The sequence below is a fragment of the Histomonas meleagridis genome (assembly GCF_020186115.1).
Source record: "Histomonas meleagridis strain 2922-C6/04-10x chromosome Unknown contig_9, whole genome shotgun sequence".
Classification (NCBI taxonomy): Eukaryota; Parabasalia; order Tritrichomonadida; family Dientamoebidae; genus Histomonas; species Histomonas meleagridis.
In genome coordinates, this window is record NW_027150923.1 from 703,413 (window position 1) to 729,719 (window position 26,307).

The window sequence follows — 26,307 nt, forward strand, 5'->3', positions numbered from 1 at the left end:
ATTATTATAAATTTTTAGTAAAACATTTCGTAATATGTCACTTTTCGAATAAACGCAAATGAATTGTAATAATTTCTTATATTTAATATGATTACTTAACAAAGAAGTTATTAAATTATATAAAAACTTAGTAATAAATTGTATGTAATTATTAGGTAAAGGATTAGTTAATATGAATGAATTATTAAATAAAATTTTCTTAAATTCATCAAAAATGTTTTGGATTTGTTCATTAGTAAAAACTTTTTGGATTTTATTATGTAAAAATATATTTTGTATTTCATCAATTGATGATTGATTTATGTTTAAATTCTTTATATTTATACTTTTCCCTTGTAATAAACAAAATAAAATTGGTAATAAATAATTATCAGATAATATATGATATTGATTATTTAATAATTTAAATATTATATCAATAAATTGATTTATATTATTATTCGATTCAATTTTAGTTAAAGGTAATATAAATGATAATAAAACAGGTAAAAAAAAGATTTTCTTTATGTTTAAACTCGAATATTCTTTATTAAAGTCAAATTCTTCATCAATAATATTACTAATGATAAATGAAAATATTTCTTTTGTTGGTATAAAACGTTGTGATATAAAACATATTAATGACATTTGGAAATTAACATTTTGATTATTATGTACATTTTTTAAATATTTCATAAAGATTTCTTTCGATTTATTCTCATTTAAAAATAAACAAAAATATAATATTCCATTTAAATTAAATAATTGTTGATGAAAATAATCCTCAAATTGAAATATCATATCAATCATATCATCTTGAATTTTATTTTGATTAAAGAAATTAAATATTATTTCTGATATATTTTCAATTTTGATTGAATAGTTTACATCCCACAAATTTGAAATTGTTGAAAAAGTTGCAATTTTTTGTAAATGATTGATTTTGGTTATATGTGAACAAATAAATTTCATTAAAGAAATAATATTTAATGTTAATTTTTCATCATTATAATATAAAATTAAGTTAAAATAAAATTGGAAAAAATTGTTTTTAATTATTAAATCATAATTAATACTTTTTCCCCATTTTTCTAATTGTGATATTAAACTAAAACATATAAAATTAGATAAAACATTATGAGGCAATGAAATTAATAAATCGAAATCAAATAAAAAATACATTAAACATTGAGTTCTTTCTTGTATTAAATTAATTGATATATTATTAATAGCATCCAAATAAAATATTAAATCTAAAATATCGGAATTCTTTGCAATCTTTTCTAATGACAATAAAAATCGTTTAAAGTAATTTGTTATTGTAGAAACTTTTAAATATTTCGGTATAAATATAAATGCAACTTGTAATTTCTTCTTTATTTCAATGTCATTAATTTCATCATAAATATCAAATAATAAAAATGAAAAACTAATTTCAAAGAATAATGTAAATATAGAAAAACATGGCGCATAATAAAAGTTACTTATTGATTCATTTATACTTATAAATGATTCATTCGAATACATATTAAATTTATTAAATGTTTCTGTTGTAATTTGTGTATTAGATCCAAATATTGGATTTGCAATATAATAATGATGATATGAATCAATTTTACTTCCAATATAACTATTAGTTATAATACTTTTAACATTTAAAATGAATTTATCATCAATATAAATCGATGTCTTTTTTTGTCTACCAATTAAAATTAATGAGAATTTATACCATTTTTTAGTAACAACTTGAAATATTTCTTTGTTTTGATAATAAATTTTATCATTTCTAATCGATAAAACAATTGTATTAAAGTTAAGGAATAAAGAAATTTTATCTGAGAAACTTTTAAAATTAATATGAAATATTATCGAATTATAATTTTGATCAAAGAATATATATGAAGTTTTATTAGGAAAGAATTCATATATCGAAAATGATTGCTTTAAACTCGAAAATAAACTTGGAAATACATCAATTGCTTTATCTAATACATAATGAAAACTATTGGAATCAACATAACGATTAATAACTTTCTCTAATAAACGATTTTGTAAGTTATCAAAACTTAAATTAAGTTTTTGATATATTGGTATCGAATATTTACCAATTAAATAATAATTATATTTAGAAGTTGTTCTAATTTCATTTAAAAATGGTATTAATGAAGGAAATTGGATAATATCATTTTGATCATTGTTTAAAAAGATTAAATCTTTAATTAAATCAATGTTTAATTGAAATATTTTCGAGTCTTTCGTTTGATTTATTAACCATTCATCGAATATATAAAGTTTTGGAAACATTAACATAATCCTTAAAAAAATTGGAATGTAATCATCGATTATTTCAAGTTTCGTTTCTAATATTGAAAATCCATTTGAAGAATCGAAATAAAATTTAAGATTTTGGATTTTTCGTAATATTTCAAGATAAATATTTTGGAAGTTTTTGTTTTCTAATGTATTTAATATATATTTCATAATTCGTATTGAAAAGTTATTAATAATTAATGTGAAGAAATAATTTTTTAAATCATTTTCATTGTTTAAATGAGAAATTATATCGAAAATTTTCTCGAAAAATTGATTTTTCAGATTTTGATTACGATTAATAGAAAACAAAACTTGAAATAACTTTCCGAATGAATTATGATTTTTAAACAATAAAATAATTTCATTAATTTCTTTTTCATCGATTATTTTATCAAAGAAATAATCGTCTTGAAATATTTCACTATTACAATTATATTTAATTAATAATTCATATAACCAATTAAAGATATTATCATAAAGAATTTTATTATCATAATTTATCGATAAAAAGTCATAAACTTCAAGTAATACAATCGCTAATGAATTAATTAATTTCGAAACACGTATTATATAATCAATGATTTTAGTGAATAGTTCAAACGATTCTAAATCATAACAAATATATGGTAAAAACCATGTTTGCGGCGCAAATTGTAATGGATTACTTAGGAATAGTGTAGATTGATCAATGATAAATAATAAAATTAATTTTTTGTTTTCTTTAGTTAAGTTTTCATTACGATAAAACTCATTAAAATGTACTAAAACATTATAATTGATGTTTTTGTTGGGAAATAAGAGAAATGAATAAAAACTATATATCGTTGAGATGTCCTTGTCAAACAAAAAATTATTTAATGTGGTGAAAAATTTTAATGTCTCTAATGTCCCAAGATTATTGATATTGTCAGAAATACTATTGCCGATATTTTTTAAAAGAATATGGGTTAAAGGAACATAGGGTTCAAAGGAAATTTTAGTGGAAAATATAGTGCTTAGAATGTCGTTTTGATATTCGATATTTTGAAAATTTGTATCAAATTGAATTTTTTGAATAAAAAAGTCTGTAATAGGCGTAACAAGAGTACCATTGACATCAACTGTTAGACATCGAATGAAAAGTTTCTTAAATCTATCGGCATTTAAATAATTACATATACCAGAATCAGAAAGTAAAACTTGTACAAATAATTTAATGTCCCCATATTCTAAGTCTTTCGAAAAAAATGTGTCAACTACTGATATGTACTCATTTGGTCTTGGAATTTTGCCAAGTATTTTTCGAAATAATTGCATTGCACGACAACATTCTAAAAGTGTTTCATCATCTAAATTATCAAATACAAAGGGCAGAATATATGAAAATTCTTTAATCGCGGATTTTTTGGTTTCATTGATACTTGCTAATTTTTGATTGGGAATATTAACAAAAGATCTTAAGCATAACTTGATGAAATCTTTTTTCTCTTCGACACTTTCGAGAGATTGGAGTCGTTCTGCGTCAAAGGGAAAAGAATCCGTGGGTAGAATTGAGACCGTTTAATTATCTATCGTTGGTTTGCGGCTCGAATTCAAAATTCTGTTGAAATTACGGTTTAACGCCTTTACGTTTACAACAACTCACAATGTTTTTATTCAAGAAAAAATTTTATGATTAAAAAAAATGGAAATTAGTTTAGACGAATTTGTTGTATATATTTGCTATAGAAGTAAATGCATAGGAATAATAATATTTGGAATCCTACAAAATATGATATAGCTTGTGTTGTGGTTGTCTTCTTGTATTGTCCTACTGATTTTACAACCTTCTTCTGAACCTTTTCAGATACTTCTCTATTTTGATCAAGTGATTTAGAAACAATTTCACGAAGAGAACCAATAATTTCTTTCCTGACTTGTTTCATTGATGTTTGAAGCTCAACACGAGTTTCATTTACCAACTTATCAATATCTCCTTTAAGTTTGTCTGCTTCACTTTGTAATTGTTGAAATTCTTTTTTCATTTCACGATCACGTGCATCAACTGAATTTAAAACAGTATGAAGATGTGACCCAATCTCGTATTCAATCTCGTAGCGTGTTGCTGCAGAATCAATTATAGTAGCTAATTCTGTTAAAGCCCAAATGATTGCTTGATATTTTTGTCCTTGTGTTTTTAAATTATTATATTCAAGTAAGTACCTTTCGGCTATAGTTTGTTCATGGTCATCCGAATCTGCGCTAGCTGATAATCCGAATAAAGAAAGAAAAACGAGACCAAACATCGGATGGCAAAAACCGTTTTATGACACAGATTCAATTGCAATAACCGTTAGTAAATTTATTAAAATGTCGCGAACGGTTGAATTAGAAAAAAAAGTAGCACTTTTACATAAAAACAGAAAATTTGGTGCAACTCGAAAATTAACGGCTGCTAAATTCTTCATGCAAAGTGGAAGTCAAACTCCTTCAATCCGAGAATCTAGAAGCCCATCTTATACAAAGAAAACTTACGACCAAAGGCGTAAGAAAATTATTGATTTTCTCACGAGTTTCAAAGGTGCAATTGTATTTGGATTTGTTTCATATTTGATTTTTGCTATTTGTGTTATACTTCATAATCATGTTTCTAACAAAGGACCAGTTGTTTTTGGTGCAGGTTTAATGTTTACACTTTTTGGTGTTTTTTATTATTTAGGAACAAAAACAAAAGAAAGGAAACTTAAGCAACATCAATAAAATAAATTTTTTGTACTTCTTTTTTTTAATATTTAAGTTTAAAATCAACATTAAGTCTCCATTTTGTTCATTAACATTTTGTAACGTATTTTTCGGCCGTTTATTAATGCAATGAAATCCATATTCCCACTCCGGCTTCAAAATTCCACAATATTATTTCCAAATACATTTATTACAACTACTAGTCGGCATGTTATTCAAATTTTTAATGATAGTTCTCAACAAGTAAAATATTCATTTCATAAGCTTTCATCAAAAGAAATAGCAAAACTATTACAACAACCATACAGTGAAAATTCACTCCAAAATCGTGATGGATTTTTATATTCATCACCTAATTTTGAAATTGATTCAATAGAAGGAGAAATCTGGCCTAATAGTTCAGAACAAATTGTTATTTCATTTACTCCGACAGAAAATAAATCATATGAATCAAAATGTTATTTAAGTTGTAATGGTTTTATACAAGAACTTGAAGTTACATTAAAAGGAAATGGAATACCACCATCATGTCATTTTAATTTTTCATCAATAAATGTTGGACATGTAGCATTAGAAAGTGTACTTGAATATGAAGTATTATTAGAGAATTCAGGTAATGTTCCTGTCTCATTTCAACTTGAACATCGATTTATAAATGGACTCGAATTTAACTTTGAACCTGAATGTGGAATTTTACCGATTTCACAATCAATTCCAATACGAATTACATTTATAGCTAATCAAGTTCGACAATTTAATGAGACTTTTACATATAAAATTAAAAATGCAATTGATAATCATCCAACAATTACATTATATGGAAGAGTATTAGGACCAACATTTAATATTTCGGTGAATTCAATTGATTTCGGTTCTGTTTCATGTGGAACATTTTTAAAGAAATCATTTTTCATAACAAATTTATCGAAAATTCCATTTGATTTTTTCTTTAAAACTTCAGATAATGGAATGTTTAATCGGAAAGAATTTAATATTCATCCAATCGCTGGTTTTATTGAACAAAATGGACAACAAGAAATAGAAATCGAATTTATTCCATCAGATGAAAAAAATGTTAATATTGAATTATATTTTAATATTAATAAAGTTGGAAATAAATTAAAAACAATTTCTTTAACTGCTACAATTGTAACTCCAAAAATTCATTTCGAACAAGCTGAAATTAATGTCGGAAAAGTTTTCATAGGACATGAAACAAAACATATTTTAACAATTATTAATGATTTAGATTTAACAGCAAATTTCGAATTTGTTCCACCTGATTTTGAGAATAGTCTTTTTGGTAAAATTTATTGTGAACAAATTAGAGGTCGAATAGAACCTTTAAGTAAATTTGAATTAAATATTTCATTAACTACTTGTTTAGTAGGTTCTTTTAGAATCAAATCGGGAATAAAATTATTTGGAACCGATGTAATAATTCCTTTTGTGTTAATTGGTGAATCTTCAGGTCCAGTTTTAGAAATATCACCTTTAAATATTCACTTTGGTAAAATCGAAGTTTTAAATGATTTTACCAAAGAAATTAAAATTTATAATAATTCGCCAATTATTGCAAATTATGAATTATCAATTGAATCCAAGTTAAAAGTATTTAAAGTTTTCCCTGAAATTGGTATAATTCAACCAAATGAAACAATCGAAATCAAAATTAGTGCAAATTTAGATGAAGCAACGACTTTTATAGGGAATTTAATAATGATAGTTAAACATAATAATGTTGTTAATATACCAATTAAAGCTATAGGAACTGGAGTACCTATAACTACTACATTACCAAAAGATATATTAAATTTAGGAAATATTTTAACAGAACATATATTTAAAAAGGAATTTAAAATTAAAAATTTAGGACGTAAAACGTGTTCAATTTTATATTCATATCAAAAGCCGAAAATATTAAATTGTTCATTAGAATCATTTCATTTCTCAATAATACCAAATAAAATTGATATTTTACCTAACGAAGAAAAAATATTTGAAATTAATATTGATTGTAAAGAAGAAACAAATTTATTAATTGGATTTCAATGTAACTCAACAATAAAAGAAAATAGAAAAGTTATTTCTACTCCACAAATTCAAGCAATTTTTGTTCATCCGAAAATTATATTTTCCGAAAAAGAAATAATATTCGAACATATTCATGATTATATAAAAGAAAATGAACTTGATAAATTTCATATCGATACTATTTCTCCATCAAAAGAATTACTTCCAATACAAACGAAAACATTTTCAATCACAAACTTAAATGAAATGGATGTTGAATGTAATTCTTTTATTAAAAGTCCATTTTCTTTATCAGAAACAAAGTTTATACTTAAGCCAAATATACCATATGAATTAACTATAACATTTGATCCTAAAATTAAAACAGATTTTAACTCGGAAACAATTGAAAATTATTTATATATAATGCATGGAAATCATTCGATAAAGTTTAAATTACCTATAAAAGCGATTTTCGTATTTCCGAATATCGAATTTTCAATGAAAACAATTAATTTTGGAATAATTCAAATTAATACTGAAAAATCAATTGAAATAAAAATGAAAAATGGCCTTTTACCTACAACTTGGAATTGGGAAATCATTAAAAATAATGAAGAAGATAGCGGTATATTTGAAATTTATCCAATTCGTGGAAATATGGAAAAAGATGGAATAGAAAATGTACATTTTACATTTAATCCTTTATTAAAAGAACAAGAAAAAAGTTATAAATATACATCGAAAGCTATTTGTCATGTACAAGGTGGACCTGATTATATATTTGAATTAATAGGTGAAGCTGTAAATTTCGATTTTGATGTTGAACCTTCTAATTTTGATTTCGGTTATGTGAATTATAGTCAAAGAATTACAAAAACATTTAAAATTCGTAATAAAACTCAAAATAAGGATACGTTTAAAATTAACGTTCCACAAAGTTGTAAATTTGATGAAATTAATTTTTTTCCTTCAGAAGGTGAAATTGGAGAATTTGAAACTATATCTGTTAAAATTTCAATAATTCCTGGTTTTCCAATGGAATATTTCGAAACTTTTATAATCCATTTTGGTGAATTCCATGAAATGTTATTTGAAATTCATTTAAATGCTTCTTTTGAACAAATCGAATTATCTATTCCACGAATTAATGAAAACGAAATTGAAAATTATGAAAACCAAAACAAAACAGAATTAAATAAAATTAGAACTTTTTTAACTCAACAAAAAACTTGTCCACAAACACCAAAAAAGAGGAAATCGACAAAATTAATTCAACAAAATTTATTTTCATTGTCAACTTATTTATTAGATCTTGGTGAAATTACATATGGAGAAAATTTTTTAAAGACATTTACTTTGATAAATAAATCAAATTTTTGTATTTCAGGTAAATTAAATTGTAATTCATTAGATCAAATATTAATAATCGAGCCAATTGAATTTAACAAACTTAAACCTAATGAAGAAATAATTTTTAAAGTATATATTAATGTGAATGAAGAACTTGAAAGTAATAAAGAAATTAATTTTATGATTCCAATTGTTTTTAGGAATTTGTTTTCTGTGAACATAAAATTTATTGGAAAAATTAATATTCCAACAATTTCACTTACACAAAATACATTTAATTTTTCGAATGTAATTATCGGACAATATTCGATTATATCATTTCAAATACAAAACATGAATTCTAATGCTATCGAATATGAAATCAACGAAACGAAAAAAGATTTTAAAAATAATTTTCTAATAACACCACAAATAGGTCAAATCGAATCACAATCATATCAAAACATTGAAATTAAATTCTTTCCTAAAGAAGAAAAAACTTATGAACAAAAGTTAATATTAAATATAAAATTTCAACCAAATTCATTTCCTATATATATAAAAGGTAATGGAATTAAAATTAATGTAAAATTCGAACCTTCAATTTTAGAATTTCCAAATTCTTTACCTTTTACAGAACCGAATCCTATAAATGTTAAAATTATTAATGACACAATGTTTCCAATTGAATTGTTTTCAATTCAATTTGATTTTTTAAAATCAATAAATGAAATGTTAAAACAAAAAAACCTTCCTTCATTAACACAAGCGAAAATCGAAAATTCAACTGAATTTTTAGAGACAATTAATAAAAATTTATCTATTTGTATTATTGTACATGGAGTTTCTAAAAGTGGAAAAACTACAGTTTCGAAAATCATTTCGAATTATTTAGAAATTCCAATTATAAATTTAACTGAAGTTTGGAATGATTTATTAAATACTGAAGAAAATAATGAAGAATTATATGTTAATAAATTAATTGAAGTAATTGATAATGATAAATATCAAAAAGGTTTTGTTATTGATGGATTAGATGTATTTAAAGAAGATGAAGAAAATTTGGAACAATTTTTAAGTCATTACATTAAACAAAAGAATATTTTCGAAGAAATAAATAAAAAACCTTTTACTGTATTTACACATCAAAAGTTATTATCATGGGAAATAACTTTAAATTATATCATTCAATCACTTGATAATCATTATGTTTACTTTGTATGTATAAAACCTAATGAAGAAGAAATTCGTGAAAGAGAAATAAACTTAGAGAAAATCGAAAAAGAAAATCAACAAATTAAACAAACAGAACTACGAAATTACTTAATGCAAATGGATGAAGAACAATATGAATTACAAGATCAAGAAGAAAAAGAAAAAACAGATTTACAAAGAAAAGAAATTCGTGATAAAACTATAAGTGAAATACAAAAACAAATTAATGAACAAGAACAAATTAAAACTTCTTCACGAAGATTACATAGAAGACATAAAACACGAAGTAGAAGTCCAAATAAATCAAAAACAGAAACAAATATTATCGAAAAGAAAAAAATTAAAACAAAATCCGGAGTTCCAGTTGATAAAATTTCATTATCTATTTTAAAGTTTGAGTTTTTACTTGGTTCATTATATCAAAAAATTAGTAATGAAGCTCAAAACTTTTATATATTACAAAGAGAAATAGAAATTAATGATGAAGAATTAAATAATTTATGTTATTATTCTAAAAACACTATTTTAATCTCAGGAACAATTGAAGATTTCGAAAAAGAAATTATAACTTTTATTCCTAATATTAAACAAATGAAAGAAATTATTTTTAATTCTTTAATACCTCCAAGAAAAGATGAAATCATTGAATATGAAATCCCAAAACGTTTAAAAGTTGATCGAAAAACAAATTATTTTAAAATTGTTTCTGATGACGTATTAAATGATATACAAGTTGAAGAAGATAATCATCGACGTCCTTCAACTTCATCATCAAGAAATCGAAGAAATAGACGAAGGAAAAATAAAACGGAAATATTATTATCACAATTTCCTTTTCTTGAAGAAATTGATTTAACAAAATTTACTCCGCGTTGGAAAATTAATCCAAATTCCGAAAAAGAAATTAAAGTTTATTTTAAGCCTAAAACTATAGGAACTATTAAAGAATATTTTTATTTCGGTGTTACTACTTGTAAATCCGCAATTTTTAAATTGCCTTTAATAGGTTATTGTGAATATCCTGATATAGATCGATCAATTCATAATATGTTTAATAAAGTAGTAAAACGGTATACATCGAAAACGAGATTTTCTTATGTCGAAAATAAAAATTCGTTTTATTTTGGTCCTTTATTAATATTAGGATCAAAACCTATACGTAATTCTCCATATAATTTCCAATTAAAACTTTTTAATCATTCACATTATAATTGTGAGATTTCAACATATTTAACAAATAATAATCCGAAACTTTTTAATGTTGAACCTTCTTCACATAATTTAAAACCTCAAAAAACGATTTCTTTAAATGTAAGTGTTTATCCTATAAAACCTGAAATTATACAAACAAATTTAATAATATTTATTAAAGATAATCCTGAGCCAATTTTTATACCATTAATAGCTGAAGGAATAATTCCACAAATTGAAATTAATCCACAGCTTTTAGATTTCGAAAAATGTGTCGTTAAACAAGAGAAATCTATTGATATGAGTTTAATTAACAAATGTAAAGTTCCTTTAGTTTGTGTTTTAAAGCATTTTAATCATTTAATACCAATGTTAACATTTTCATCAACACAAGAAATCATTCAACCAAATTCAACTAATATTATAAAAGTAAATTTTTCATCACAAAAAATTATTAATTTTAAGAAAAACTTTCAAATAGAAGTTTTCGATGAAAATAAATCACATTCATTTTTGACATTTCCTATAAATGTACAAGGTGAATTTGTTGATACACATTTCGAAATAATTTATCCTCGTGGAATGAAACTTTTAAATTTCGGTCAAATTATTCCATCCGAAAAGAAATCTTTAACATTAACAATAAAAAATCGAAGTAAATTTAGTGCGAATTATAAATTTGAATTTTTAATAAAAACTTTAAATCAATATTTTAAAATTGATCGTCCAACAGGTGTAATTGAACCTGGAGAAAAAGGTATTAATATAAATATAACATTTTCATGTCCAATTAAAATTAATGTTGAAAATAAAAATCTTTTTAATTTAATAATTACTGATTCTTCAATAATATCATTTACTAAAGAATTTGTTATCCCTGTAAATGTTAAAACTTATTATTCCGAATTTGAACTTGATCCAAACGATGGTATAACATTTACATCTGTACCTATAAATACGCCAACAATTAAAACTTTTACTCTTAAAAATATTGGCGAGTTTCCATTTAATTTTGAACTTCATCCGAATCCAGAAGATTTATTAAATGCTAATAATAATAAAAAGTTTAATCGTAAATCATCTTTACAAACTAATAGTATTAATAATCGATCAAGTTCACCAATACGTAGTAAAATATTAAAAAATAAAGTTAATAATATTGCTATACAATCAGGGCCATTTAAAATTAATCCAAGTTCAGGTACAATTTTACCGAATTCTATTGTTACATTTAATGTTGAATTTAATTCGACTTTATTAAAAGTTTATGAAACTTTTCTCATATTAAAAATCCCTAATATTGATCCAAACTTAAATGAAATTCATTATAAACTTAGTGGCTCTTCTTTTATTCCTGGAATTTCTAATTCTGATTATGAACAAATATTTAAAAACCAATATTTGTGTGTACGTTCTGATATAAACAAAAAAGATATAAATGCTTTTCTCGAAGATGAAAACACATTTCATTTTTCTCCTATTTTATTAAACACTACAAAAACTATTGACGTGTACTTAAAAAATCCTTTACCAATACCAATTAATATTGATCTAAATATAAAACCTAAAAATAAAGCTGGAATTCCAACATTTCCTTTTGATATTAATGAAAAGTCATTAACAATTCCTCCAAACGAAGAGAAAATTATAAAATTAAGTTTTAATCCAAAAAATTGTGATTCATTTATAGGATATTTCGAGGCTAATGTTAAAGGTGGAACACAAAATGATACAAAATGTTTAAAGTTTTGTGTCGAAGGAATTGGTACATTACCTTCAATAAAAATAATTTCGATTTTAGAAAAGCCGAAAAATAATATTTATCAAATTAATTTCGGTAGAGTTACACTAAACTCGAAAAGAACGAAAATTATTACATTAAAAAATGATTCTTGTTTAGCTGCAACATTAAAAATTACTTCAAAACCTTCAATCGATTTTCATATTAAAGATGAACATAAATTCTTTGAAAATATAATAATAGCACCAAATAAAAAATTGAATTTTTGCGTAATTTATAACCCTAAAAAACCACAAAAATCAAATTTCGATATAAATATTTCTCTTATCGAAAATCCAAAATATGATTTAAATTTACAATTTTTCGGTGAAGGATTCTTAGATGATATAATATTCGAAACTATAAATAACGAAGAAAGTAATGATATAATGTTCAAAAATAATGTCGTAGGTCGACCTGATCAAATTAAATTCTTAATGAAAAATACATCAAACAATAGCTTCCGTTTTGAATGGGGTAACCACCACAACTTAACTTTTTCACCGAAGATTGGTCACCTCCATTCAAATCAATCCAAAGAAATTGTGTTAACGTTCTTCACCGAAAAGCCGATCAAAATCAATTCATTAAAAATTCCTTTACAATGTACGAAAATAGAATTTATTGATCCAAATCCTCCTGATTGGGATGACACGTGTAAGCAAAGAGTTTTTAAGGATATAATTAAAGAAGAAAACAAAGAAAATGAAAATCAAGTTGAACAACCAATTATTGAAACACCTAAAAAACAGATTAAACCAAAACAAAACAATACTACTAGAAGATCATCATTAAAACAAAATGAGTCACGAAAATTAACTCGAAGACAAAATGAATCAAATTCATCAATCTCAAAACAATTCGAAAGAAGGTCATCATTAAAGTCAAATTTAAGCTCATCATTACCCAAACCAGCCGAAAATCTGAATAACAACAATTCATTAACACAAGCAAATAATAATAATAATTCAATATCAAAACAAAATGAACCTAATGCACAAGTAAGTTCATATGAAATTGCACCAGAACCTAATTACCGCATAATAAATGCTAAACCGAAAGACATATTTTTATATGTTAATGCAATATCCGATTTGATTCGTTACCAAATTGACACTCGCGAAATCACATTTTCGCCGACTATGATGTACCAGTCTCGTGTCTATGACGTCAAACTTACGAATACTTCGCAAATCCGACTTGACTACAAATGGATCTTCGAAAGTTTCACGTCGACAAACAACAACGAAAACCCATTTTCGATAACTCCCAATTGCGGATCCATAAACAGCGGACAAACGCTTACGTTTAAAGTCCGTTTTTCACCGATTGAAGCCGACGACTTCAGTGCTACGTATAAATGCCAAATTCCGTTTCTCTCTGTTATGAAGCCTCCTCTTCTAAATCTTTCGGGGATATCGAAGCGCCCTTTGTGTCATTTCAATGTGCAAATGAGCGATTACTTAACTGCGAACCGAAGAAGTCCTTTGTACAAAGATAAGTTGCCGGACAATGTTCAAGTCTTCGAAATAATATCAAAAAGAATCAACGAAAAAGTCTTAAAGAACTTCGACATCATTAACCCGACTGCGATTCCTTACGAAGTCGATTGGAATCAAGTGACGAAAGATAAAAATTGTCCGATAAAATGTTTGGTGCCCCACGCGCTGATATCGAGCGGAAAGAAATACAATTTCGCGTTTTCGTTTTGCCCAAATTCCATGAAAACTGTGGAAACGCTGTGGGTGTTCACAATCAAGGAACACGATATTAGAATAAATTTCTTGATTGTTGGTAGAATATTACCAGAATAAATAAATATATTATGTTTGATATAAATTTGATTTTATATACATTATCTAATTATAAAGAAACAGAGTAAAATTGTATTTGATTTTATATATACATTATCTAATTATAAAGAAACAGGGTAAAATTGTATTTGATTTTATATATACATTATCTAATTATAAAGAAACAGAGTAAAATTGTATTTGATTTTATATATACATGTATCTAATTATAAAGAAACAGAGTAAAATTGTATTTGATTTTATATATACATTATCTAATTATAAAGAAACAGAGTAAAATTGTATTTGATTTTATATATACATTATCTAATTATAAAGAAACAGGGTAAAATTGTATTTGATTTTATATATACATTATCTAATTATAAAGAAACAGAGTAAAATTGTATTTGATTTTATATATACATGTATCTAATTATAAAGAAACAGAGTAAAATTGTATTTGATTTTATATATACATGTATCTAATTATAAAGAAACAGGGTAAAATTGTATTTGATTTTATATATACATTATCTAATTATAAAGAAACAGAGTAAAATTGTATTTGATTTTATATATACATTATCTAATTATAAAGAAACAGAGTAAAATTGTATTTGATTTTATATATACATTATCTAATTATAAAGAAACAGGGTAAAATTGTATTTGATTTTATATATACATTATCTAATTATAAAGAAACAGGGTAAAATTGTATTTGATTTTATATATACATTATCTAATTATAAAGAAACAGGGTAAAATTGTATTTGATATAACAACTTTTAAAGTGATCAATAAAAAAAGATAACTCATAAATTTTCAAAAGCAAATTAAATGTATATATTAATTAGGTATACAGTATTACGCTGTATTTATATATGTTTTATTAAAGAAAAAATAATTAATTAAAATTACCAAATAAAAAATACTTTGGGTTTCAGTCATATAAATTTTAGATGTAATCACATGAAGTAATCTTTCAAAAATTAATGTTTTCCCTTCAAATCAAATAACCATCAAAAACGACATTTTTATTTAAGTTGTAAATCATTATTCAATCCTCTTTGGCTTTGAAAGCATAAAAAGATCGTTACTTTTATTTCAAGAGTTTTTATCAGAAATTTAAATGCATTTGAAGATGTTTCTCTTTCAATTTTTAGTAGAAAAGACAAACTCGATTGCAATCATCTCTTTGAATATTCAATGATAATTCATTTTATGTTAAATTCAGTTGAAAAATTCATTGCGTCATTTTTAGTCATCATACAAAAATTAAACAAATTTATACCAAAGCTGGGATATTCAATACATTAATAAAATAACTTAATTTTGATTATATCGGTCGATATATTTAATAAAAAAATAAAACTATAGAATTCTTAGAAATGTACTGATCCGTCATATTTCCAAATGAATTCTGAAATGTTTCCTTTGTTGTCAATTGCTTACTTATGGGTAGACCAATTAAGTGAAAATAAATCACGTGAACAAACAGACATTGCAAAAAATGCAGTACGTCAATATATATATCACATGATAAACTACAATGACGCAGCGAAAATATGTCAAGATTCCATTGGTTCAACAGCACCTGTAAATAAGCTTCAAGCAATCCTTAATATTATCAAAAGTCAAGAATATCCAAAGAAAGAAGAAGAGCAACAAATTACAAATCGAAATACAAGAAATTGGTCGCTACCAGAAGATTTTCGATTGCTTGCTGCAATTCATATTTTTGGTTTAGGGAAATGGAAAAGAATTGCAGAGTTTGTAGGGTTCGGAAGAACGCGTTCACAATGTTCTCAAAGATGGACAAGAGCATTAAATCCACGTTTAATGAAAACAGTTTGGTCTACAGAAGAAGAGGAAAAATTACTTACTTTAGTAAGAAAATATGGATCACATTCTTGGTCAACAATCTCAAAAGAAATGGTTGGAAGAAGTGATGTTCAATGTAGATATAAATATATGCAAATGAAGAAAAAGAAGAAAACATTTGTTTGTTGTAGTCATGACGTTAAACAGGAAGAAAAAAATGAAACACCTGAAGCATTCATTCAAGATCCAATTAAGATGCTTAATTCACATCCTTCTTTCCATACGTTTCCGAATCAACAAATTCCAGTTCTTCAACAACACTTTCCAGAAAATATCGGCTTGAAGCCACTTTTACCAAGTCTAACAAATACTATATTAAGTAATCCATATTTCTTGCCAAATGGAGGTATTAATTTACCAATTTTGGTTCCAATAAGACATCCAACTTTTTATAATGCTGGTCCAGATTCAAAAATTCATATTCAACAATTAAATAATCAAAGAACAAATTGACTGTGTTCTCGATAAATTCTGATAAATAAAAATATTCAACGAATTCTTTTAAACGATTCAACAAGTGTTTAGGGTGATTTGAAAATACGCCAAATTAAAAACGATCAGATACACAAAACATCACAGCAACTTTTTGTTTATTAATTGAATGAATTCAAATATTTTCAATAATCCATTGAATTCTTTGTGAGCGAAATCGATTTAGTTCACTTTGTTTGAAACATGAAATTTCAAAAGTTGGGTTTGGAACATGAAGTGTATCTGAATCAGGTTTGGTTGAAAACACAGTCAAATAAGACCAAGGCAGGCTATCTCCATACCTATTGCGCATTTTCTTATCAAAATGAAGCACCAATCGGTAGTGTATCAAATATGTTATTGACACAGGATTTGCTAACACGTGAAGAACTTTGGGTTACATCTAAGTTATAGTGGATACATCATGATTAAGTGTTCTGCAACGTTGAATCAAGTATCCACGAATCACTTCAAGATATTCAACGTGATTACCTTGACTTATTCTTTGCTCATTAGCCACTTGGTTTTGAATATAGCCCACAAGAATTATTATCAAAATGAATCAAGAAAAATTAAACTCGTCTCATTTCAATGGTTGACACACGGAAGGCAATGGAACAATTAGTTGAAAAAGGATTAACACGCCAGATTGGAATGTGAGAAGTCTCCATTGAACTTTCAAAAAATTCCGATCCACACCCGTAACCAAGATCCGACCATATGCAGTCCAATGCAAATGCCATCCATGCCTTCAAAAAGATGCAATTAACTCGAATTCGAAGTCGAAGAAAAAATTCCAAAAGAACTTAAACTGCTCTGGAAGAATTTTCGGTTCCAGGGAATGCTCGGAACTGAATTCTATGGTAACGGATACTAAACAAGTTAAGTAATTATCATGTTTTAATAATAACATTAATTTTCGAATATAACTAAGCTTGTAATTGTACAATAATGTTTAATTATCATATGTATAAAACGAATATGAAAAGGATATAAGCCACAAAAGAAGAAAAAATTTTTCACTTTCCTTATGTACGTTTATAATATTTTTGAAATTGTAATTTCAAATAACTCATAAATGAATTCAGTAAAAGAACAAAACGACCAAGCATTAAACACAACAAGTTACAATAGCTATGTGTCAGATATTGATGAAAGTTTTTCATTCTCAGATTCTAATTCTGACAACAAAGTATTACCAAAAGGCACACTCCCATCCCAAACCAGAATAGAGAATATGCTTCAAAAGATGTTATCGCAAATCCAAATTCTTACTCAAACAGTCGGAATGCTCGATTCAAGACTTGACATTTTGCAAAGCGAAGTTAATCGTCTTTCAAAGCAGAACAACATCGAATAAATTTCATATCCAAAGACATAACTTGTAATTATAACGCATGAAATAAAAGATCGATAATCGATTATTTCCTTTAAAAAAAAATCTTTTTTAATTCAAACAATTTTTGTTACTCTTTATTGATTATTTATAATTCCTTTTCCTTTCTCAAGTAGAAATATTTTATAATCTGATGGACTGCATCCAGTGTTATCTATCCTCAGTTCCAATTTATTTGCCATTATCAATGTCGACAAGAATATTCGCGACACTTCATGTTGTTCCAAGTCCGCCGTCAATTGTTTAAATGTAATTTGTCCGTCATGTGCCTCGAGCATATCCTTGATCCACTGCGAAACTTCATCCATTCGAAATGGTTTTCGCTTTTTCTCATTCTCTAAAACTGGTGTTAACTTACTTTCCCATTCACTAAGTGTCGCAGCAACTTGACTTGTAACTACTTCTTGTTTACCCATTTGGATCATCTTTTGGATTGCGTTAATACATAGCTCTAAGTACGTTTGATTTCGACCTGGAATTGTTGAAAATGTTTGAGATGAATTTTCGTTAAAATCATCATCATCTGGTGGTGCATCAATTTGGTAATCATCTTCCATGTAAACATCTATGTCATTAAGAACTTGATCTCGTCCACTTTCTTCGGGGACATTTAATGTGACTTCATGTTTCTTCTTTTGTATCTCAGTAAGATGACGAAATTGTTTGAGATATGTAAAGAGTTCTTCAAATATATCACTATGGAATGGATGTCTTAATGAATTCTTTGATCGAATTTCCACATTTTCAAACGAATTAGGAAGATGGCGAACGTTTAGCTTCTTAAACGGTTTCAATAGACTTGGAATTGATGAATCGGGATCAAGACTCTTGATTTGTTCGACTGATGGCGTTTCTTTTGTGTCTTCTTCATCATCAGTACTAGGAATAGCTGGTTGAACAAATTCAGCTTCTGACTCTCCTTCTTCTGATTCTTTTTCTTTTTCTTCTTTTTGTTCAATTGGATTTTCTTGTTGTTCTTCTTCCTCAGGATTTATAATTGGTGGTGGGTTTGGAATTTCTTCATCACTATTAATATCAGAAAAATTCACAGGATCTTCATCACCAAAATTGATGGATGGATCAAGTAAAATGACAGAGTACTTTTCATCTGGAATTGTGTTCACTCGAAATGAAGATAATTTATCATCATTCGTATTTGAATCTAAGGAATGTAATAAACAAAATGGCATTTTTGGCATTGTTGTGATTTCAAGGCGTGGTCTATCTTCAATAAGTTGGGTTGATTCACATACATCTGGATCATCAATTGGAATTAATTTATCATCAACAACCCAATCAACAAACTTCCTCTTTCTTTTTTTCTTGTCTTTATCATCTGGATCAGCGTTTTCAGATGCCATTCTTGATACTGCTAAATCATATAAATGTTTAACTTTTTTAGCGAAAATATTTGTTGTACCTTGGAGAAAAAGTCCAGCTTGAGAAAAATTGAGAATATCTGGATTGTAATCATCTCCAATTTCAATATTTGCAATATTTTCAAGATAAGAATCTAGATAATCAGAAAGTGGAATATCCCAAACGGCAGATAGCTCACGGATTGGTCTAAGAATTTCTTGGAGCTTTTCTGTATCAAGAACTTGAGAATGATCTTCTTGACTGGAGATAGACATGAGAAAACCTGCTTAAAATAATAAACGGCATAGGATTTAAAACGTTCAAAAAATCAATATTTTGAATTCGATTTAATCGTTTTCAAAAATGCCATTCAAAAAAAAATTCATTTCACATTTCTTGCATCCAAACAAACACATTCAAAATAATAGCCCGTTTACTTCCTTTTCCAAATTAAAAATGGAAAACACAGAACCAAATCCAGTTATTACAGATCCATCTATTGAAAAAAATATTGCTAGATGGAACAAATACGTAGGGAGGATAAAAACAGCATTCGAAAATGCAAATGCAGAAAATCTTAATGATGTAATTATTGACCTTTTTCGTTCATATTTAACTTGGACTTGGGCCGTTTTTTCCAGGGAATGTTTTAACATGAGTGCAGGTTCTAGAGATAATGCTCAATTATGTGCAACTATTCTTGCAATCATAAATTCAAAAATTGGTGAAGTTGGACGAAATACTCTTATATATTCACTTTATCGTTTTAACCAAGGTATGAAAAACCACAAAACCAATGAAATACAAAAAGCTACTATTTTTCTTGGTGAATGTTATCGTCAACAATTAATCACATCAACCCTCATTAACGAGCTTATAATCACTCTTCTTAATGAAGGCCGTCGTTATTTACTTATTGTTATTAAGCTTCTTTGGAATGTAGCTCCACTTTTATATGATGACGATACATCCAGCCTTTCACTTATTTTTCAAACAGTTCTTAAGTATTCAGAAGATGACGAATTTGCCAGTCACATTGAGCGTCTAACTAAATGGCGTCAAAACAAATGGTGTTTTTATACAAAAGATGGCACTCGAATTCAATACTTCCGTATCCCCAAAAAGTACGACATCCTTGAAGGTGACATCATTACCCATGATAGTCTTAGTTTTGAAGATGTTCCAGAAGAAGATATTACCGAAAATTATATTCAACCACATAAACTTGAAGTTTTCGACGAAATACGCGCTGAATACAAAGCCTTTCTCCAAGAGATCCTTCCTGATGAGGAAGAAGAAGAATCTGGGGAAAATGAACAATCAAATATATCTCTTGATTCTGCCTCTTTAAAGAGTACAGAGCAAGCCGTTGAAGCCAATAAACGAATGAAAGAAGAAAAAGAGTATCAGCGTCAAGTATATTTACATATTGTATCATCAGCGACATCTGCAGAAGCAGCGCATACTATCATTAAACTTCAACAGGAGAATCCAGGGTTTGACAACATCATAGTTAACACGTGTATTAACTATGTTGGTATGGAAAAAACGTTTAATCGAAATCTTGGCACGATGATTCATTATCTTTGCAGTGTAAGTGACAACAACGTTTCCATTGTCGAGAAAGGATTTTACACGAGTTATACACAATGCCATACATATTCCATGCATCGAATTACTAATCTTGCAAACTTATATGCATATCTTTTGTCGCAAGATGCGATTTCATGGAAAGTATTAAGTATTGTTCGACTTACTGAAGATGAAACTAATTCTGCGCAACGTGTTTTCATTCGATTCCTAATGGAAGAACTTGCAAAGAACCTTTCATACGCGGGACTTTTAAAGAAACTCAATAATGATAACGTTGCGCAATGGACAAGCGGAATATTCCTTACTGATACACTTGAGCACGCGGAATTTGTCGTCATGTTCTTCACGCAAATTAAATTGGAGTTTCTGCTCGAGAAAGTGAATAAAGAAGTGATGAGAATGACCGAAGAAGTTAACAGGAAACGCGAAGAAGAACTCGCGCTGTTAAGGAAACAAAACGTTGAAACAGTGGACGAAGTTCAAGTTGTTGATGATAATGATAATGACAATAAAATGGAAAACGTCGATGAGTTCTATGAAGAAATAGAAGTCGACGAGGGAAGAAGAAGACATCGTCATAGACACCATCATAGACATCATTGAGGAGTTATGAATAAAGATTTAAATATAATTCATGTGATGATATTTGGAATATTTTTTATTATATATATATAAAAATGTTTTGATATAAAATGTATGTTTCGGAGGTATAGGAAACATTTTATTGATGCTTTGGGTTTATCTTCAATATCAAATCATTCTTGAAATGTATGTCCAAGTAGAAAAGAATAGTAACAAACAATTGTCGTATTTGGAGATATTGAGCCAAGTTGATTTTTACCTTTGAGATTTAAATAACTTAACTAACTTCATGATAAATAATTTTATTATTACAAAAATAATCGCTTATGCTACTAAACTCATGAGTATTGGGTTATCTGACTTTGCGTTTTCATCTCTTTCTTTCTCAACTTCCTTTAGTCTTCGACAATACATTATAACAAACCCGCCAAAAACAAACAAAGAGAGAAAAAGTGTACCAAGAATTACTATGGTAGGTATTAAATTGGCCTTGGTTGCCATTATTCCAGATGTTTTTGTGGAATTTGAAGAAATTTTATCTTGAGATTTTTTATACATTAGGATGTTTTTGTCTTTTTCAGTTAGATGTGTTCTCTGTAATTTTGTTGATATTGCATTTGATTTTGTTTTGAAGAAAAATAAAATCAAAATCATCATTTGACATATGTAAACTGCTCAAAACCTTTCAAAAAGTATTTTTCAGGGAAATATGAATCGTTCATTTCGAATCAAAATCGTTTCATTATGAAGACTGAAAGCACACGGACCCTTGAATCAGAAAATAAAGTAAATAATACATCAATTAATAACCAATCTGTACATATGCAAAAACTGATTTCTTTAGAACAGATCATATTTAATCTTACAGAAAAAAACTTTGAGATTTCTGTTGCAAAAACAATGAATTTATTTGATAAAGATTTTCCTTTTACATTTAATTATTGTATAATTGTTTTAGTTTATTCAGCATTTTCATCTCAAAGAGAATCAATCCAAACATATTTCAATCATTTACAAGAAATTCAAACTAAAGAAGAAGCAATTCTTCACAACAATCCAAAAATTGTTGAAATTTTTACTAATTATATATCACAATTTAATACACAAGAGACATATTATATCATTGAAAAAATGATTGAAAAAGAATTAATTAATATAAATATTACCAAAAACTTTAATACAAATTATTTTGCTCATTATAAAACTGAAGAAGAAAACAAGAAAAACGATTCTAAAGATTCATTTAATGAAGAATTTAAAAATAATTATGAAAAATTATCAAAGAATGATTGGGAACTTCATAAGCAATTAGTTAAAGAAGGAGTTAATCCGAATGAAATATCAAAAATCATTCGAAATGATGATATAGAGAAACTTCAAGAAATATCAACACAAGAAGATTTCGATTTTAATCAAATCATTAAACCATCACTTTATGAAAGATATTCATTTATTAACAAAGAAAATGTCACATTAATTGATTTTGCAGCATTTTTTGGAGCAATTCAATGTTTTAAATATTTATTAATGAATAATGCAAAAGTTGAAAACACAGGTAAATATGCAATTGCAGGTGGAAATCTTGAAATTATTTATTTATGTGAACAAAATCATTCGACATTTGACGATGTTTATGAAATAGCAATTAAATTTCATCGAAATGACATCTTTAAATATATTTATGAAAACAAAATCGAAAAATTAGATAAAAACAATCAACAACATTTATTAACATATGTAATTACAAATAAAATTCCATTTAAAAACTTTGGATATTATATAAGTAACACACAAACATTGACTGATATTAAATTCCAAGAACAAATTTATCATTGCATTAACATTGGTAATTATGAAATTCTTTCATTTTTAGAAGAAGAAATCAAATTCGATGAATATATAATTAATGTATCAGCGAAAACAGGTAATTTATATCTTGTCGAATATTTTCTTGATCATAATCAAATTCCGAAAAACATTTTAGTTTTTGCATCAGAATCAGGAAATATTGAACTTGTTAAATATATTATTAAACAAGAAGGGATTGATATTAATGCTAAAAATATTAATTTGTTTGTATTAAAATATGTTTTAATGTTTTGATATTTTAAAATAATATTTGGAATTTTATTAAATTATTTAGAACATCATTAATGATAGCAACTATAAAAGGTTATATAGGAATTGTTCAATTTCTTATAGAACAAGAAGGAATTAACTTTAAACTAAAAGATATTCGTATGTATTATAAAAAATTGATATTAAAATTTTTTGGGTTTTAATCAGAAATTTGGAATTTAATTGTTATATTTGATACCGCACTTTTATTGGCATAACGCAATGATCAAACTGAAATATTTAAAATACTTCTTAAAAAAGAAGAAAACATTAATAATAAAAACATTGTTTCTGTTTATTTTATGTTTATTACAATAAATTGATATTTTAAATATGTATTAGGTAATTATTCTCATTATTTAAATCATTATTATATTATGAAACTGAAAAAAATCACATCGAAATGGTTAAATTACTTCTTGAACAAGAAAAAATTGATATTAATGTTAAAGATGTTAATTCGTTTTATTTAATATATATTTCAATAATTTACAATTTAAAAATAATATTTGGAAATTATTTAAATTATTTAAAACACCACTTATTATAGCAGTTTCAAATAGATATTTTGAAATGGTTAAGTTACTTCTTGCGCAAGAAGGAATTGACATTAATGCTAAAGATATTTATTTGATTTATTTAATATTTATTTTAATAATTTTATGTTTAAAAATAATATTTGGAAAATATTTAAATTATTTGATACAACACTTATATTAGTATCTCAATTTGGTTACATAGAAATAGTTAAATTACTTCTTGAACAAAAAGGAATTAATATTAATGCTAAAAATATTTATTTGTTTTATTTGACATTTATTTTAATAATTTGGGATTTCAAAATAATATTTGGAAATTATTTAAATTATTTAAAACAGCACTTATTATAGCATCTTCAAATGGTTATACAGAAATAGTTAAATTACTTCTTGAACAAAAAGGAATTGATATTAATGCTAAAGATATTTATTTGTTTTATTTAATATTTGTTTTAATAATTTATTATTTCAAAATAATATTTGGAAATTATTTAAATTATTTTATACAGCACTTATTATAGCATCTGAAATAGGTTATACAGAAATAGTTAAATTACTTCTTGAACAAGAAGGAATTGATATTAATGCTAAAAATATTTATTTGTTTTATTTGATATTTATTTTAATAATTTGGGATTTCAAAATAATATTTGGAAATTATTTAAATTATTTTATACACCACTTATTTATGCATCTTCAAATGGTCAAATAGAAATACTTAAAATACTTCTTGAACAAAAAGGAATTGATATTAATGCTAAAGATAAAATTTATTTTAATAATTTTATATTTCAAAATAATATTTGGAAATTATTTAAATTATTTAATACAGCACTTATTTTGGCATCTGTAAAAGGTTATACAGAAATAGTTAAATTACTTCTTGAACAAAAAGGAATTGATATTAATGCTAAAGATATTTATTTGTTTTAATAATTTTATATTTCAAAATAATATTTGGAAATTATTTAAATTATTTAAAACGGCACTTATGTTAGCATCGAGAGGAGGTCATACAGAAATAGTTAAATTATTAAATTCTCAAATCTAGAGATTCTAGAAATGATTTATATATAAATTCCTTTTCTAAAAAGTTTACATATATAAAAAAAATTAATTTCCTGTCACAATTTGAATTAAATGCAGATAAAAAATTATCTAAATGTATTATTTTTTTGCAAAATTGTATTTCCTCCGTATCGTTCGCCGATGGACTCATTCTGAGGTTTATCAAAAACACAATTTTTGATTTCTATGAAGCACTCTGAGCTATAAACATAGATATAACTTGGTGATTTACCATTGGAACCTGAGAAGAAGCAATCTTCAACATGTGATCTGTTCATCCAGTGAAAGAAAGTAATTGCTGATCCTTCAGAGCCAGACGTATTATTATAAAATTGACAGTGATGATATTGTGCTAAGGCAGGTTTTTCAGACCAGTCCCAAATTGCACCAAAATTAGGAGCATAAGTATTTTTGATTATAACAAATTTCATTATTGGTACTGTGAACTCGAAACGCACGCCAGCAATGTAAGTTTTGGCTTCACAATAAGTCAAGTTTGTATAAGAAATACTTGAAGTATATGATGTTTCTTTTGGTGATCCTGAAAATATTGCCCCAAATCTTTCAGCAAAACTCCCAGTGATCGAAGAGTACTCAAGAGAAAAAGGTTGTGAAAACTTGCTATAAATAGATCCACCGTAGAGAGATGAACAGTTCGTGAAAATACAATTGTGGATTGTTATGTTTGAATCAGAAGCTTTAATAGCTCCTCCACATTCACTTGATACGCATTTATTAAACACGCAGCTATCAAAGCGAATACAAACATTATTATAAACCTGTTGATTTCTTTTCAAACCTGTTGCCGATTTACATTTCAATCCAGCACTGAACTCTAATGCAGTGCTACTTATAAACTGTGTGTAAAACGAGTTGATTGATAAAGATTTCGGAATTAAAGAGTATTGAATTATATTTTTATAAAAATTTTTAAATTTTGATTTGTCTAAATTAAATAAAATATGGTTAGATTGTTTT

At 26.0% G+C, this 26,307-nt stretch overlaps 6 protein-coding genes across 6 annotated transcripts; 4 read left to right on the forward strand and 2 right to left on the reverse strand.

Moving 5' to 3' along the window:
- Positions 1–3,962: 3,962 nt before the first annotated feature.
- GO595_009437 (uncharacterized protein) lies at positions 3,963–4,556 on the reverse strand (the record flags this gene model as incomplete). Its single annotated transcript, XM_067923122.1, has 1 exon — positions 3,963–4,556. The coding sequence occupies one exon, from the start codon at positions 4,554–4,556 to the stop codon at positions 3,963–3,965; it is 594 nt and encodes a 197-aa protein (XP_067770439.1).
- An 8,404-nt stretch (positions 4,557–12,960) lies between these two features.
- On the forward strand, positions 12,961–14,337 carry GO595_009438 (uncharacterized protein; the record flags this gene model as incomplete). Its single annotated transcript, XM_067923124.1, has 1 exon — positions 12,961–14,337. The coding sequence occupies one exon, from the start codon at positions 12,961–12,963 to the stop codon at positions 14,335–14,337; it is 1,377 nt and encodes a 458-aa protein (XP_067770440.1).
- Positions 14,338–15,735: 1,398 nt separating this feature from the next.
- GO595_009439 (Myb-like DNA-binding domain containing protein) lies at positions 15,736–16,656 on the forward strand (the record flags this gene model as incomplete). Its single annotated transcript, XM_067923125.1, has 1 exon — positions 15,736–16,656. The coding sequence occupies one exon, from the start codon at positions 15,736–15,738 to the stop codon at positions 16,654–16,656; it is 921 nt and encodes a 306-aa protein (XP_067770441.1).
- Positions 16,657–17,752: 1,096 nt separating this feature from the next.
- On the forward strand, positions 17,753–18,034 carry GO595_009440 (uncharacterized protein; the record flags this gene model as incomplete). The annotated part of the gene is made up of 1 exon (XM_067923126.1): positions 17,753–18,034. One exon carries the CDS (start codon positions 17,753–17,755, stop codon positions 18,032–18,034), a length of 282 nt encoding a protein of 93 aa, XP_067770442.1.
- Positions 18,035–18,147: 113 nt separating this feature from the next.
- GO595_009441 (condensin-2 complex subunit H2) lies at positions 18,148–19,704 on the reverse strand (the record flags this gene model as incomplete). Its single annotated transcript, XM_067923127.1, has 1 exon — positions 18,148–19,704. One exon carries the CDS (start codon positions 19,702–19,704, stop codon positions 18,148–18,150), a length of 1,557 nt encoding a protein of 518 aa, XP_067770443.1.
- Positions 19,705–19,885: 181 nt separating this feature from the next.
- GO595_009442 (pre-mRNA-splicing factor CWC22-like) lies at positions 19,886–21,625 on the forward strand (the record flags this gene model as incomplete). Its single annotated transcript, XM_067923128.1, has 1 exon — positions 19,886–21,625. The coding sequence occupies one exon, from the start codon at positions 19,886–19,888 to the stop codon at positions 21,623–21,625; it is 1,740 nt and encodes a 579-aa protein (XP_067770444.1).
- Between the last annotated feature and the right edge of the window lie 4,682 nt (positions 21,626–26,307).